This window comes from Ovis canadensis, chromosome 5, assembly GCF_042477335.2.
Source record: "Ovis canadensis isolate MfBH-ARS-UI-01 breed Bighorn chromosome 5, ARS-UI_OviCan_v2, whole genome shotgun sequence".
NCBI lineage: Eukaryota > Metazoa > Chordata > Mammalia > Artiodactyla > Bovidae > Ovis > Ovis canadensis.
Window position 1 is genome coordinate 47578783 of NC_091249.1, and position 18024 is coordinate 47596806.

General features: G+C 41.9%; 1 protein-coding gene across 2 annotated transcripts in view; it reads left to right on the forward strand.

The window, feature by feature from the left end:
• Window positions 1-4636: 4636 nt before the first annotated feature.
• DTWD2 (DTW domain containing 2) overlaps window positions 4637-18024 on the forward strand; it is a 73034-nt gene continuing 59646 nt past the window's right edge. The window contains exon 1 of one of the 2 annotated variants that reach the window (XM_069591715.1): window positions 4637-5047. In XM_069591715.1, the coding sequence (XP_069447816.1) occupies window positions 4830-5047 (218 nt within the window). In that variant the 5' untranslated portion in view covers window positions 4637-4829. The remainder of the gene's footprint in view (window positions 5048-18024) is intronic. The other variant, XM_069591717.1, reaches the window with a different exon arrangement.

Below are 18024 nucleotides of genomic sequence, written 5' to 3' on the forward strand. Positions count from 1 at the left end.
CCTGTACCTGCCAGGATGTGATCTTCCTTACTCACCTGGTAAGGCTGTTGGGATAGTTGTAAGCAAGGTATTAATACTAGGCTGTTTTTACAAGCTTTATTGGCTCCATAAAGTCAGCCTTAGTTCCTTTAACCTGTCTGGTCATGTCTGAGTCTACAAGGGTCTGTCTCACATATGACTATTCTTGGGAGCTCCCTGGTGGTCCAGTGGTTAGGACTCCAAGCTCTCACTGCCAGGCACTGGGGTTTGATCCCAAGTTGGGGAACTGAGATCCTGCAAGCCTCAAGGTGCAGCCAGAAAAGAAAAGACCGTTCTAGTCAAAGCCTTGGTAATGTAATCAATGTTTCCAATTGTGTTCTGTTTTAAGGTGAACAGATTCTTATTGAACTTACATAAATAACTATATTGCCAAAAAATAAGGATACTTCCTGAGAGTTTCTGAATTCTGGAGGGATCAGGTAGAGAGAAAAAGGTAAGTGTTTCAATTCTGCTTACAAAAGTATAATTTACCAAGTTTTTATAAAACTTCCTTGTATCTGAAAAACAAAAAGTTTAAAAATTAGTCATATTTTAGACCGCCTTGCCAAGCAGCACAGTGGCAAAGTCTCTACCTGCTAATGCAGGAGACGCACAAGATGTGGGTTTATTCCCTGGGTGAGGAAGATCCCCTGGGGTAGTAAATGGCAACCCACTCCAGTATTCTTGTCTGAAAAATCCTGTGGACAGAGGAGCCTGGCAGGCTATAGTCTATAGAGTCGTAAATAGTTGGCCACGACTGAACACGAGTATGACTATTTTAGACAAAAAGTCATAAAAACTGTAACCATATTCATTAGTTCATTCAATCTCATATAATTAATTGTTGTTCTTCTTTGAGTTCAGTTTTTTCCACTAGTTCTGTTGTCCTTGCCTGATAATTGAGAGTGACAGGGACAGTGATAGTTCCAAGAAGTTTGCAAGGTTTTTGTTGAGGCTTATATGATTTGCCCAGTGAACTGGGTATCTTGATCACTGGAGATTGCAGAAAACCCCAAGAGGAAAACACATTTTTAAAAACTGTCTCTTTGCCAATATCAGGGCATCAGCCTTGTGGTAAGGGAAGGCCTCAACCTATGGGAAAAACATACATATATTGATATTAAGGAGAACATATTTATAACCCATACTAAGTGGCAGTTGAATGAAGTCCAGTTTTAGGTGTTCCACAGGTCCAGAGAAAGGAGGTCTGAGGTCTCTGGGGACAAGAATAGTTTTTTCCCAGGGTTATGGACCTGACCTGCCAGACATTGCTGATATTGTTTTGCAGTTTTATTCATATTTTTTAAAAAAATGATTTTTGTAAGTTATCGCATACTATGTATACAACTTTATCATTATTATTTATTAATTTTTTTGAGGGAGGCCCACTGAACAGCATGCAGGATCTTAGTTCCCCAACCAGAGACTGAACTTGTGCCCCTTGCAGTGGAGGTGCAGTCTTAACCACAGGACTCCAGGGAAGTCCCTGTTTTTGCAGTTTGATAGAAATCTTCCTACCAATGTCTATTTACAATTTGAGTCATATTAAGCGAATTGTGAGTGAGGAATGCAACAAAAAGAAAAATGAGGTTTTCCAGGGAGCTGGGAAAAATTGCTTCTATCACCAGTCAAATCCACAACTGGGTATTGTTTTTGCTTTGGCTCCATCCCTTCATTCTTTCTGGAGTTATTTCTCCACTGATCTCCAGTAGCATATTGGGCACCTACCGGCCTGAGGAGTTCCTTTTTCAGTATACTATCATTTTCATACTGTTCAGGGGGTTCTCAAGGCAAAAATACTGAAGTGGTTTGCCTTCCCTTCTCCAGTGGATCACATTCTGTCAGACCTCTCCACCATGACCTGCCTGTCTTGGGTGGCCCCACAGGGCATGGCTTAGTTTCATTAGTTAGACAAGGCTGTGGTCTGTGTGATTGGCAGAAAGTGAAGAGGAACTAAAAAGCCTCTTGATGAAAGTGAAATAGGAGGGTGAAAAAGTTGGCTTAAAGCTAACATTCAGAAAATTAAGATCATGGCATCTGGTCCCATCACTTTATGGCAAATAGATGGGCAAACAGTGGAAACAGTGTCAGACTTTATTTTGGGGGGCTCCAAAATCACTGCAGATGGTGATTGCAGCCATGAAATTAAGACGCTTACTCCTTGGAAAGAAACTTATGACTAACCTAGACAGCATATTAAAAAGCAGAGACATTACTTTGCTAACAAAGGTCCGTCTAGTCAAGGCTATGGTTTTTCCAGTAGTCATGTATGGATGCGAGAGTTGGACTGTGAAGAAAGCTGAGTGCCGAAGAATTAATGCTGTTGAACCATGAGCCAAAATACCCAGGAGGCCCCCTTGGAACCTCTGAAATCATTTGCTATCAATGAAACACCGTAGTCCCTGGTTCTTGGTCACTTGTAACTTGGTGGCAGCAGCAGAATCTTCACAAGGCTGGGAAATTTGGAATCTAGGGTTCATCTCCTCTAGGCATCCAGGAAATCATCCCCTCATTCCTCCCCTCTGGGTGTGGTATCATTACCCGGAGCGCTGGGGGTTAGGAATGGGATTTTGGTAACCCTTTGTCCCCTTCTCAGGGAAATCTTCCCTCTAACAGTCTAACAATCTTTCTTTTAACCCAAGGACAAATCCATCTCATTCCTCACACACATGTGCACACACATCAGGCCTGATGTTGAGGTTGTCTCTAATCTGTTTTAACCTCTCAGACTCCCTTGAAACAAAGAGCATAATGATCTGGTTACTAGGAGTTGAGAGATAAATAAAACATAAATTAACATCTTAAGATTAGTTTGTTAACACTGATGAACTGTTAAGTTGATTTTCTCTCTTAAAGGAGCTTTTGCTTACCTTCCTAGTGCCTTGGTATTTCTCAGAGGTTTGGTGACTGATGGTTTTTATTTTGGTATTGGTCTGTCTCAGGCTGGTAAACTCACATAAAATAGCAGCTGGCTGGGTGTGTGATACATTTTTTTCAGGCTACTTAAGGTCAGGGTTCATAAACTGGACGTTGGGCAAATTTCTTGCTTTTCAGAGGGGAAAAGTGACTGTCTTTTCACCCAGCTCTGGCTCTATCCCACCTGCATGGGAGTTTTCTTTGATTCTGGTCAACCTCTAGGAGAATGAACTATAGAGAAGCAAGGATGAAGCAGGGGCCCATTTAAATGTGTTTATGGTAATATTCTAGGCAAGAGATGACAGGCTTGAATCAGGGCAGAGGTAGTAGAAATAAATGGTTGGATTTTGAATTCTTTGATGGGTACAACCAATGATCTCATGTTGGGTACTAAAAGAGAAAACCAAATATAAATAGGCTTGTTAGAACTTAATTTCCTTCACATAATTCATAGTTGGGAGTCTGGAGGGACCTGAAATGACTTGCCAGAACATTTCACATCTTGAGACTGGAGATCAGAGTTTAAGGGTTGTTACAGGAGACTTTTAGTAGTTAAAGAGTTGGTTCTCCAATCTAAATTGCATCCTTATTTCTTTGTTTTCTGATTCACCTCCTTTTGTACAGTCTCTAGGATTTCATTATCTCCCAACTACAACTGACATTAAGTTCCAGCTTTTTCTCCCATCCCACATTCATCACCAGGCAGGTTTTTCAGCTTTTTTCTATTCTCCCTTCGAGTACTCCAAAATAAATGACAGGCACCCTTTTCAGGGGAAAAGAATGCAGGAAAGTTGAAAACAATAGCCTTGTATTCTATATACAAGCTTGATTTTAAGATGACTAAAAATGTCATAGTGAGATCAACATTTTAAGAAATACAGTACTGTTCTATTACTATCAGTGATAAATCTACTTTATTTTATATTTACTCTTTCGTAGCTCAAGAATCAAGATAATTGTCACTGCAAAACAATTCATATGTCTGGTGAAAACTTTTTTTGTTTAAAACGTTGAATGCTGGAAGAAGTAACAAAGTATTAATAAGTGAGAAGAATCAGCACCCACATAAGGCAAGAAGTAGTCTCTTTTCTAAAGTGAAATTAGTTAGTTTTTAAAAAACTGCGGGCTATATTGCTGTTTTTCAGAGCTGTAAAACCTTAGGCAAAGCAGTTATCTTTCTGTGGCTTTTCTTTCCTCTCCATGAAAGCTCAGCTCTCTTACTGCCTCCTGAGCTTAGGGTCCTCGGATAATGAAACAAAACAAAAAAACCTCATTTAAAGAAATATTTAGTGTCTAGCGTAAAATGCATGTTTGCTATTGGAAATACCAAGTACAAGTCACAGGGCACAGGTTCCCGACCTTCGAGAGTAGGAAATCCTCTGAAGCAGACCAGCAGTGAATCCTATTTACAGTCGGTGCATACTTTCCCATGCTGGCCTGAAACTATCAAGTACATCAGCGGCTGCGACTGTGTGCACTCACGCAGCTACTAATAATTATTAAACTGCCATCCTGAGGCGGAATATGCAGAATTCCACTTTACTTTCACTTTTGAAGGGTTTAAAAATAAGGAAAGCACAACTTTGCCACCTGAGATGTTTTCAGAAAAGTTTTTTTTACTTGCCCCAGAGACACTACCCTAACCTCAGTAGCTTCCCAGGACAAACCACACTTTGCTTCCGGGTTCTAGCTGAGCTGTTTTACTGGGCACAAGCCAATGGGCTCATTCCTTCTCTGCGGCGGGCGGGGGGGTCTTCCGCCTGGGCTTCGGAGACCCGCCCTCCGTACGTGGCGTGCGTGCGTAGCGCCGTGCGACGCGGGACGGTTTCTTCAGCTTGTGGCGCCCCCCGGCGGTAGCAGGGAAGCGATGTGAGGGCCGGCCCTGAGCGCCTGCCATGGAGCAGCACCAAGAGGCGCGAACACCCGGGGACCCCGTCGCGTGGCCGCTTGGGACCTTGAGGTCTCAGACGCCCGAGGAGGAGGAGCCGCGGGTGGGCGGGTCAGCGCCAGCGGCGTCTGTTTTGGACGCGGAGGCGTATGGGGCCAGTGCGGACGGGCTGTGGGAACTGCCAGTGGAGCCGGCGGAGCGGAGGCCCGAGTGCAGCCACTGCAGGTGACCGCCGGGCGGGGGCGAGGGCGGGGACTGAAGGCCGGCGGCGGACTTGGGGGGCGGGTGGGGGAGGGAAGGGGCGCGCTGCAGCGCCCCCTGCTGGGGAGGCGGCTGCTGCGACTCGGACCAGGGGAGCGTTGTCTCTGCGCTTGGAGCAGCAGGGTCCACTGGTTGACGTTGAAATCACTGTGAAGTAGCCACCACTCTTTCAGTAAGAAGCCTTTTCTCCAGGTTCAGGATTACTTACCCTTAATTCATGCAAGACACTGGCGGGTCATGGGATGAGCGGACAGAAGCTCCGCTGTCAAGAAACAAGTGTCTGATGGAGGAAGTAAGGCGTAATGACAGTAATAACACTTCTATGTTTATGTGACAACAGCCATCTCACTGTCAAAACAAAAGCATAAAACGGGTTAGAGGCGAGAGACAATCAAGGTGGCTATTACAGTAGTTGAGATTGGATTCCGAATTCTGAATTCACTTAGAAATATATAGTGAGCACCTACTGTGAGCCAGGCACTGTCAGGTTTCTGGTAACCTAGGCATGGATTGCGGAGAAGGCAATGGCACCCTACTCCACAATTCTTGCCTGGAAAATCCCATGGACGGAGGAGCGTGGTAGGCTGCAGTCCATGGGGTCGCTAAGAGTCGGACATGACTGAGCGACTTCACTTTCGTGCATTGGACAAGGAAATGGCAACCCACTCCAGTGTTCTTGCCTGGAGAATCCCAGGCATGGCGGAGACCGATGGGCTGCCGTCTATGGGGTCGCACAGAGTCGGACATGACTGAAGCGACTTAGAAGCAGCAGGAATGGATAGAACGTTTCTGAGCTCACTGGGCCTCTTCTGGTCTAATGAGGAGACTGTTTATTAAACTGAGTGAATGTGAGGGAAGTCTCTCAGTCGTGTCGGACGCTTTGCGACCCTGTGGACTGTAGCCTACCAGGCTTTTCCGTCCACGGGATTCTCCAGGCAAGAATACTGGAGTGGGTTACCATTTCCTTCTCCAGGGGATCTTCCCGACCCAGGGATCGAACCCAAGTCTCCCGCATTGGAGGCAGACGCTTTAACCTCTGAGCCACCAGGGAAGCAGCAATGAGCATTGTCTGCTCAATTTAGTTATGGCAGAAAGTGAAGAGGAACTAAAAAGCCTCTTGATGAAAGTAAAAGAGGAGAGTGAAAAAGTTGGCTTAAAGCTCAACATTCAGAAAACTAAGATCATGGCATCTGGTCCCATCACTTCATGGGAAATAGATGGGCAAACAGTGGAAAAAGTGGCTGACTTTATTTTTTTTGGGGGGAGGGGGCTCCAAAATCACTGCAGATGGAGATTGCAGCCATGAAATTAAAAGACGCTTACTCCTTGGAAGGAAAGTTATGACCAACCTGCTGCTGCTAAATCGTTTCAGTCATGTCTGACTCTGGGCGACCCCATAGATGGCAGCTCACCAGGCTCCCCCGTCCCTGGGGTTCTCCAGGCAAGAACCAACCTAGATAGCCTATTAAAAAGCAGAGATATTACTTTGCCAACAAAGGTCCATCTAGTCAAGGCTATGGTTTTTCCAGCAGTCATGTATGGATGTGAGAGTTGGACTGTGAAGAAAGCTGAGCGGCGAAGAATTGATGCTTTTGAACTGTGGTGTTGGAGAAGACTGTTGAGAGTCCCTTGGACTGCAAGGAGATCCAACCAGTCCATCCTAAAGGAGATCAGTCCTGGGTGTTCATTGGAAGGACTGATGCTAAAGCTGAAACTCCAGTACTTTGGCCACCTCATGAGAAGAGTTGTCTCACTGGAAAAGACTCTGATGCTGGGAGGGATTGGGGGCAGGAGGAGAAGGGGATGACAGAGGATGAGATGGCTGGATGGCATCACCAACTCGATGGACATGAGTTTGAGTGAACTCATGGAATTGGTGATTGACAGTGAGGCCTGGCATGCTGTGATTCATGGGGTCGCAAAGAGTGGGACACGACTGAGTGACTGAACTGAACTGAATGTACTTTCACAATTGTAAGGACTGTTTTCCCTGCTTGTTTGAGTCTCATACAGATGTACAATTTTTAAAAATAACTTTCTTTTCTGTTGTAACATTAACATAGGCTTTAAGAAATGTGTATTTATTTTTATTATATTTGGCTGTTTGGGGTCTTAGTTGCAGCACAAGGAATCTTTGATCTTTGTTGTGGCATATGTGATCTTTAGTTGTGGCATGCAAACTCTTAGTTGTGACATGTGGAATCTAGTTCCCTGACCAGGGATTGAACCTGGGCTCCCTGCATTGTGAGTGTGTAATCTTAGCCGCTGGACCACCAGGGAAGTCCCACCATTAACCTTAATGGAATGAAAGCTAATGGAGCCTTTCAATTTTTACTGGACCTCTTGGGAGAATTCTGCAATTGAAATATTCCTTGAAACATTCTTTCTTTGGTTTCTATGTGATTTATCTGACTTTTCTATCCTAGTCTTCTTTGCCTGTTCTATTCAAACTGTCAATGTTGGGCCACCTCAAGGTCTCTTTTCTATATTCTCTTGTTTAATCCCATACACCTCCCACAGATGATCTTACCAGTTTTCACGGTTAAGTTGTCACCTCTACATTGGTCTACATCAGACTCTTCTCTGGAGTAAGAGGTGAATGTCTTCATATAATCATTGTGTATGGAGTACTTTGCTAATTACTGTTAATACGGTTGGAGGCTTTATCCATATAGACTGTTTAGTTTGTTGTTGGTTACAGATGATAAACCAGTAAAAAAACAACCAAATAGTAATTTACAGATTTAAGAAAAAACCACAAAAGAACAGCAATGAAGGAGAGAAGTGGGATGTTGTAATAGAAAATAGCAGGATGATGTCAGGAGAGATTTCTGAAAAGATAGCACTTATATTGAGACTTGAAAGATAAGAATGATTCAACCAAGAGAAAAGTGTTTCAAGAAGGGGAGTCAAAGCACAGACTGGTTGCTTTTCTTTACCATTTGACCTTTTCCCAGGGCTCAATCAAAAGACCTCAGAGTCAGAATCTTGAGTGTAAGGACCTTTTTATATTTTCTGACTGTATATGTCTAGTAGATATTCTGTAGACTTTTGACAAAGGTGAGTAGTTTGTATCTAGAAGAGACTGGAAGAGCGGGGTATGTGAATACAATTTAGTTAAATAAGTTGTCTAAAGTTGTTAGATGATAACACTTAGAAATGCGGCAAAGAGGTCTACTAGAACACTGAAAGAAAAACGTTTCAAATATAAATCCAGAGCTAAATTATGCTAGCTTTATCATATCGCTTTTTACTCAGAACTGCTAGTTGAAATAGTTTAAAAACTAGTCTTCTGTGGTTAGCAAAATTTTATAATGTTTCTGATCTGTTTCTCCTTGTGTTTTAAAGCACTTTTAGATTGATAACAAACTTGAGAGCAAGGTACAGAGATTTCCCATATGGCCTCTGCCCCCTCCATCCCCCCACCACATGCATAGCTTCTCAGTTATCAACATCCCCCTCCAGAGTGGTGCATTTGTTACAATTGATGGACTCGAGTGACACATCATTATCACTTAAAAGTCCATAGTTTAGATTAAGGTTTACTTTTGGTGTTGTATATATCTTAAGTTTGGACAAATTTGTAGTAACATTTATCTGCTATTATAGTTCATGCAGAGTGTTTTCACTGCCTTAAAAATCCTCTTGGCCCTGCCTTTTCATTCCTCTCTCCCCTCTAACCTGATCTACTGTTTAAAAAATTTGCTGGATTTTAGCTTGTTTTCAGTTTTATTTAGTTAATATTTGAGAATTATAATTCACTCTGACATTTCTGGGTTTTGCTTTTTCTGGTGAAATTTTCTACCTTTTAAAGACTTTTCTTTCCCTTGGCATGTTATTTTTTTAATTGGTTAGGATACAGTTCTAGAAATAGAATATTTAGGTGTTACCAATAAAATATAAACTAATTTATAGCTATTTATATTTTATTTCAGTAGGCTGTTAGGGTCTCAACTAGTTGCCTAAGTGAACTTCTTTACTGTTATGCTTATAATAGTTTTTAAAATTGAAATGCATTTTTAGGTTTGAGTGATCAGTATGTCGCAATCGTTTTGCCCTTTTTAAATACTTAAAACACTATTTATTTCTCTAAATACGTTACTATAATTATCACTGCCTAAAGAGTTCTAGCACAGAAGGCAATGGCACCCCACTCCAGTACTCTTGCCTGGAAAATCCCAAGGACGAAGGAGCCTGGTGGGCTACAGTCCATGGGGTCTGTAAGAGTTGGACACGACTGAGCAACTTCACTTTCACTTTTCACTTTCATGCATTGGAGAAGGAAATGGCAACCCACTCCAGTGTTCTTGCCTGAAGAATCCCAGGGACGGGGGAGCCTGGTGGGCTGCCGTCTATGGGATCGCACAAAGTCGGACACAACTGAAGTGACGCAGCAGCAGCAGCAGCAGCAGCAGCAGCAGCAGCAGCAGCAGCAGCAGCAGCAGCAGCAGCAGCAGCAGCAGCAAAGAGTCCTAGAGATTGGTTTTGTTTGGGAAGTGTAGACTCAATTTAAATTCTCAACAGAATCTTGCTCGTTAGAAATAGATCATATCTTAAATGTTGGGGCCAGTGTGAGGAAAGCAGGAGAGACTCCATCTTGAGGCCTGTCATTGGTCTTAAAGATAGGATATGAACTGGGCCTGAACCCTGCCCAAGAGTGAGGAAACCGTTGCTAATGGAAACCAGGTCTCCTGGAGACTTTCCTCCCTACAGATGGCAAATGGAGATTGTAGTTGAGGTCAGGCTGCCCCTGTTAGATTAACCATGGAGACATCCCCCCTTGATGTATAACCATTATCCCCCTGCCCCTTAACTTTAATTGTTTTTTCTCCTAGCACCTACTTATTGTAAAACTCAGTCATATACAACAAAGAGGTTGCTAATATGTAACCAGTCACATGGGGGTTGGGTATGAAACTGGGCCTCTCAGAAACATCAGGGTCCTTGTTGGGAACTGATTCCTCTTGGACCCACTGGGGGAATAAGCTATACTCCACTGTCTTGGGCATCTTCCGAGGTGTATTTTGTGACTCTGGATTCCACAACAAAATATGAATGAAATATCCTTTAAAAGATCCCTACTAGTTTGGTATTGCAGGTTACAGATTTTATAAAAAGTATGTCCCTGTTAAAAGGAGCAACATGTACAGGAGTACACTGTGTCTGTACAGTGTATTTGGAGAGCTTGGCAGAAAGGAAGGAGAGGTGAGGCTGCAGAGGCTGATGGTGGTTCTGCTGGGAAGGGCCAAATAAGCTGTGTTAGGAAGTTAGAATTCCTGGCGGACTGCAGTCCATAGGATTGCAGAGAGTCGGACATAATTGAGCGTCTAACCACTTTCACTCTTCTAATCTTCCTCTTTAGCTTAGCGGATAAAGAATCTGCCTGCAATCCAGGAGATATGAGTTGGATCCCTGGGTCATGAAGATCTACTGGAGAAGGAAATGGAAGCCCATTCCAGTATTCTTGCCTGAAAAATCCTATAGGCAGAGGAATTTGGTGGACTATAGTCCGTGGGGTTGAAAAGAATTGGACATGACTGAGGGACTAAGCAGCAGCAGGAAGTTTGAGCCTAAAGCACTGCTGCTGCTGCCGCTAAGTCGCTTCAGTCGTGTCCGACTCTGTGCGACCCCATAGACGGCAGCCCACCAGGCTCCTGCGTCCCTGGGATTCTCCAGGCAAGAACACTGGCGTGGGCTGCCATTTCCTAAAGCACTAGAGCCCGACAAAACAGCCACTGAAGTTTTTCTTTTTTTGAATAGAGGTGTCAATTTGACTTCTGTGGGTGGCTTTTAGCTATCATAATTTATACTCTGTTTTATTAAGAAAAATGCAAACCGAATAGTGATACAGTGGTAAAGGCTTGCCTGGGAAGAGTTACAGCCACATCATAGTAAAGATGCCAGACATCATGATTATATCTTTACCTCTTCTGTGGATATTCCTGCCTGCGGACAAGAGTTGGAAACCACTTGCAAATCACTGGTCATAAAAATAAGAACAGAGAATGTTTTGATGTGTCTGAGGGAGGAAGACAGCAGGGACAACATATACATAAACTGACACAGATATGCCCTGAGACATAATTTTTCTCTCTCCAGTGCTGTTTTCTTTCAGAAGTACAAAGTTTTAAGGGTTATGTGAAACCGCACCGATATAAATAGCACCCATCTATTAGATACTGGTCATTAGCAGGTTATCCACTGAGATGAGGTGTTTTATGTTTGTTATTTTTTTTTTATGTCCCATAGCAGCCTTCTGGAGTTGATGATATCGTTAGCTTTTAAAGGATGAAAAGGTGGAGGTAACAATCAGGTAGCAGAGCAGGGTCCCTGGCTCCAGTCCGCTTGGCTCCCAAGCTCCTCCCAAGCTCCTGCAAGCTTGACTCTTTGCTGTACGCTCCACGCTTGCTGAAGAAGCCTTATTATTTTGATTGTGGAGTGGATGTAGTCACTAGTTAAAGCGGAGCTATTAAAGCTGTAGGCGTAGCTCTGTTTTCATGCTTTTTAAGCTGAAGTATGTTTCAGTTCAGTTCAGTCGCCTAGTCATGCCTGACCCTTTGTGACCCCATGGACTGCAGCACCCCAGGCTTCCCTGTCCATTACCAGTTCCAGAAGCTTGCTCAAACTCATGTCCATGATGATGCCATCCAAACATCTCATTCTCTGTTGTCCCCTTCTTCTCCTGCCTTCAATCTTTCCCAGCTTCAGGGTCTTTTCCAGTGAGTCAGTTCTTCGCATCAGTTGGCCAAAGTATTAGAGTTTCAGCTTTAGCATCAGTCCTTCCAGGACTGAATATTCAGGACTGATCTCCTTTATGATTGACTGGCTTGATCTCCTTGCAGTCCCAATGGCTCTCAAGATTCTTCTCCAACACCACAGTTCAAAAGCATCAATTCTTTGCCGCTCAGCTTTCTTTATGCTCCAATTCTCACAGAAAAGAAAATTAGATACCAAGTGAATTAGAGATACCAAGGGAACATTTCAGGCAAAGATGGGCATAATAAAGGACAAAAATGGTATGGACCTAACAGAAGCAGAAGATGTGAAGAAGAGGTAGCAAGAATGACCAGAAGAACTATACAAAAAGATCTTAATGATCCAGATAATCACGATGGTGTGATCACTCACCTAGAGCCAGACATCCTGGAATGTGGTCAAGTAGGCCTTAGGAAGCATCACTACGAACAAAGCTAGTGGAAGTGGTGGAATTCCAATTTCAAATCCTAAAAGGTGATGCCGTGAAAGTGCTATACTCAATATGCCAGCAAATTTGGGAAACTCAGCAGTAGCCACAGGACTGGAAAAGGTCAGTCCCAAAGAAGGGCAGTGCCAAAGAATGTTCAAACTACTGCACAACTGCACTCATCTCACAGGCTAGCAAAATTATGCTCAAAATTCTCCAAACCAGGATTCAACAGTACGTGAACTGAGAACTTCCAGATGTTCAAGCTGATTTTAGAAAAGGCAGGGATCCAATTGCCAACATCCCATGGAGCATCAGAAAAGCAAGAGAGTTCCAGAAAAACATCTATTTCTGCTTGATTGACTACGCCAATGCCTTTGACTGTGTGGATCACAACAAACTGGAAATTTCTGAAAGAGATGGGAATACCAGACCACCTGACCTGCCTTCTGAGAAATCTGTATGCAGGTCAAGAAGCAGCAGTTGGAACTGGACATGGAATAACGGACTGGTTCCAAATTGGGAAAGGAGTATGTCAAGGCTGTATATTGTCACCTTGCCTTTTTAACTTATGTATGCAGAGTACATCCTGCAAAATGCTGGGGTTGGATGAAGCACAAGATGGAATCGTGTTGCTCAGACAAATATCAATAACCTCAGATATGCAGATGACACCACACTTATGGCAGAAAGAGAAGAAGAACTAGAAAGCCTCTTGATGAAAGTGAAAGAGTAGAGTGAAAAAGCTGGCTTAAAACTCAGTCTTCAAAAAACTAAGATCATGGCATCTGGTGCCATCACTTCATGGCAAATAGATGGGGAAACAATGGAAACAGTGACAAACTTTCCTTTCTTGGGCTCCAAAATTACTGCAGATTGTGACTACGGCCATGAAATTAAAAGACGATTACTCCTTGGAAGAAAAACTGTGACCAACCCAGGCACCATATTGAAAAGCAGAGACATTACTTGGCTGATGAATGTCCGTCTAGTCAAAGCTATGGTTTTTCCAGTAGTCACGTATGGATGGGAGAGTTGGACCATAAAGAAGTATGTTTACTTCAAGATTAGTAACAGGATGCCTGAGTGTTAGTATATTCTAGCTCCTTTTTTAGGATTCCCAGGTGGTACTAGTGATAAAGAGCCCACCTGCCAATGCAGGAGAGGTAAGAGAAATAGGTTGGGATGATTCTTTGGAGAAGGGCATGGCAACCCATTCCAGTATTCTTGCCTGGAGAATCTCAGGGCCAGAGGAGACTGGTAGGCTGCAGTCCTTAGGGTCTCAAAGAGTCAGTCATGCACAACTGAAGTGACTTAGCATGCACACAGCTCCTTTTTTACGTAAATTGAGATACGCTTGGTCGGTGTACAATGTTATGTAAATTTAAGGTATACAGCCTGTTGATTTGATACATTTATATGTTCAGTATGATTATCCCTGGTAGTGGTTAACTGTTGTCACCTAATTATCATTTCCTTTTTTGTGCTGAGAAGTTTTAAAATGTAATCTGTTAGCAAGTTTGAAGTATGTAATATAGTATTGTTGACTATATCAGAGTGCTGTGTATTAGATCTCCAGCATTTATTCATCTTCTGCTTCCAAGTTTGTACCCTTTAATAACATCTTGTTTCCTTATTCCATGTCTTAACCTTTTCTGTATTCTTTAGGCTTGAATATTTAGGAGAAAAAGGTGATGGGAATGAACACATGAGAAAGTGAAGCAGGGAAAACTGTAGGTGTTTAAGAAGAACACAGGAGCCACAAGCTGGCAGCCCACAGATGTTTTGTTTAAAACTATATCTTTACCAGTTTGAAATTGGTTTGTTAATAGTTAAAAATGAAGATGTTTTATATCAGAATCCAGATTTCTGGTTTCTGTAAGAATGGGGAGATCTAGCAGCTTTGGGGCCACCATCCTGAGTATTGGTTGTGCCTTTAGGTTGAGTATGATCTGTCCAGGTCATCATTGCTCCCAGTCCGTCCTGCTTCATTCATCTCTGATTAACTGCCTGCCCCTCATAGATACTTGCCTTTTCATCTGGGTCTCATGTATGTCATTGTGGTCTGGTCTGCCTTAGCAGCAGGGTAAATCAGCCTGCACGTTTTATAAGTAAAAGTGAAAAATGGTAATTTCCAAAGCAGTTACTTTATAATAATTGAGATTGTTGAGTTGGTATTGACACTTAGAAAACTGTTTGAGTAAATTTAAAATAAGCTAGATTATTGATGATAATTTTTAGGATAAAAATCTAGATAGTCTTCAAATTTAATTCCTTGTGCATATCAAAAGTATATTCTTAAGACACTAGGTTAATTTGTTCTTTCTTGTTAATCTAGAAAATCTGTTTATTCTTTGAAGTAGTTTATATTCCTAAGATATGTGGGACGCTAACTGATTTACAAATTACTGTGCAAGCTAATCATATGTTCAGAGTTGAGCAGAAATGATATATCTCAAGAGGGAGTTTTTTTCTTAATTAAGTCTCCAAAGATGAGTGACCAATTTAAAAAAAACACATCAGAGCTTTCTAAATGTTTGATTTATTTTCCACAAGAAAAACAAGAATGTTATCATTATCCTCTGATAGATGTTTTCTTCAAAGAACATCAAAGCACATTAATTTTTAACTATGTTTACATTTGTCCTGAGTTAAAAATTTATAGTTCTGTTAGTGCTTATGTACTGAGAGAATATATTCTGAGATAGTCTAGTATAACATTTGGTTTTTTTATTTTAAAAAATATGTAATGTACTTTAATTTTTTCCAGTTTTATTGAGATTTAATTGACATACAGCACTGTATAAGTTTAAATACAACATAATGATTTGACTTGCATATACTGTATGGGACGTATACCATGCATATACCATGAAATTATTATTCTGATAAATTTGTAGAACATATGTCATCTCATATAGATTAAAAAAATAAAAATTTTTTTCCTTATGATGAGAACTCTTTAAGTTTTATTTTATTTATTTATTAATTTATATATGCTGTGCTGAGGCTTATGGAATCTCAGTTCCCCAACCAGGAATTGAATATGGGCCATAGCAGTGAAAGCTTGGGATCCTACTAACTACCAGGCCATCAGGAAACTGCCAGGATTTACTTTGTTAACAACTTTCATCTATAATATACAGCAGTGCTAATTACATTATATTGTACATTACATCCCTGGTACTTACATTTATCTTATAACTGGAAGTTTGTACTTTTTGACCACCTTCATCCAGTTCCCCCTCTCACCACTTCTCACCTCTGGTAACCAAAAACCTTATCTTTCTTTGTTGGTTGAGCTATAATCGACCTTCAACACTGTGTTAGTTCCTGGTGTCCAAATAGTGATTTGATACTTCTGTACATTAGAAAACAATCACCACAGAAAGTCTAGTTACCAGTGTTACCAGTTACTATTGTTTTGTTTAGTCGCAAATTCATGTCTGACTCGTTGTGACCGCATGGACTGCAGCCATTCAGGCTCCCCTGTCCTTCACCATCGCCTAGAGTTTGCCCATCCAACCATCTCATGCTCTGTTGCTCCCTTCCCTTCTTGTCCTCAATCTTTCCGAGCATCAGGGTTTTTTCCAATAAGTCGGGTCTTTGCATCAGGTGTTACTAGACAAAGATATTGCATGATTGTCGACTATATTCCTCACACTGTACATTTCATACAGGTAAGACATTTATTTTGTAACTGGAAATTTGTACCTCTTTATTTCCTTCACCTTTTTTCGCTTATCTTCCCACCCCTCTCCTCTCCTATGGCAACCACTTATTTATTCTCTTTGAGTAAATTTGGCATTATTTTAAAAGAGTTCACAGGTTACATAGTGCTTTTTTCATATATGTTTTTATTTACCACATAAAACAACTTTGTGATTTAAATAGTTATTCTCTTTTATGTATTTTTAAGGTCTTGTAAGTAATAGGGTAGAACTCCATTCAGTTCAGTTCAGTTCAGTCGCTCAGTCGTGTCTGACTCTTTGCAACTCCATAAACTGCAGCACGCCAGGCCTCCCTGTCCATCACCAACTCCTGGAGTCCACCCAAACCCATGTCCATTGAGTCGGTGATGCTATCCAGCCATCTCACCCTCTGTCGTCCCCTTCTCCTGCCATCAATCTTTCCCAGCACCAGGGTCTTTTCAAATGAGTCAACTCTTCACATCAGGTGGCCAAAGTATTGGAGTTTCAGCTTCAACATCAGTCCTTCCAAGAACACTCAGGACTGGTCTCCTTTAGGATGGACTGGTTGGATCTCCTTGCAGTCCAAGGGACTCTCAAGAGTCTTCTCCAACACCACCGTTCAAAAGCATTAATTCTTCGGCACTCAGCTTTCTTCATAGTACACCTCTCGTGTCCATATATGACCACTGGAAAAACCATAGCCTTGACTAGACGGACTTTTGTTGACAAAGTAATGTCTCTTCTTTTTAATATGCTATCTAGGTTGGTCATAACTTTCCTTCCAAGGAGTGTCTTTTAATTTCATGGCTGCAATCATCATCTGCAGTGAGCTCCATTACTGTTCATATTTATATTTCCACATCAGATAATAATGAATGATACTGAAATGAACAATATTACAGTCTTTGTTTTCCTATTGCATGTAATAAATGCTTCCAGTGAGGTGTTCTTTTCCTTCTTCTAACCCATTGATTCTTTTGCTTTGTCCATGGTGATTTTTAATTATTTTGAGAGGGGCAGTTTTATTGTCTTTTTTAACGTCCCCCTTTACCTCCTGAATCCTTTATCTGCTTGTGGTCAGCTTCTCTCTTGGTGACTGTTCATCAATCAGAAAGGCAAATTTGAAGGAACTATTGATTGATTTTTTTCTCTTCCCTGGTAGCTCAGATGGTAAAGAATCTGCCTGCAGTGCAGGAGACCTGAGTTCAATCTCTGGCTGGGGAAGAACCCCTGGAGAAGAGAATGGTGACCTACTCCAGTGTTCTTGCCTGGGAAATCCCATGGACAGAGGAGTCTGGTGGGCTACAGTCCATGGGGTTGCAAAGAGTTGGACATGACTGAGTGACTGACACTTTCACTTTTTCTTTTTTTCTCTGCTGAGCTTTTTAAAGATTTTTAAATTTATTTATGACTGCTGGATCTTCATTGCTTCACACGGGCTTTCTCTAGTTGCAGTGAGTGGAGACTATTCTAGTTGTGGTGGTTTCTCTTGTGGAGCATGTGCTCTAGGCACACACAGGCTTAGTAGTTGTGGCACAAAGGCTTAGTTGCTCCATGGCATGTGGGATCCTCTTGGGCCAGGGGTTGAACCCACGTCCCCTGCATTGATAGGTGGATTCCCAACCACTAGACCACCAGAGATGCTCCTCTGTTGAGTTTTTAGCTTTCCTGTTTCTCATTTTTCTTCTACTGGAAGCCTAATCAAAACATTGTGTTCCAATATTATGAAACACAGTAATGTTCCAGAATTACTCAAGGGAAAAAAAGAAGTGTTCTAAGATTACTTAAGGGGGGGCGGGGAAAGAAAGGAAAGTTATGGAATGAGTCTCCTGACCTTGCAAAGACTTACAGAGATTGACCTGATAGAAACATGTCTGATCTCACAGGTGAGACCCCTAGGAAAAAATTAAAGTTAAGAAAAGAAAAAGCTGGACAGACATATCAGTAACTACACACTACAAGAGGAGAGAGTCTGCAGTTTAAGTCTAGCTAAGTTTAGACAGCATATTAAAAAGCAGAGGCATTACTTTGCCAACAAAGGGCCATCAGTCAAGGCTATGGTTTTT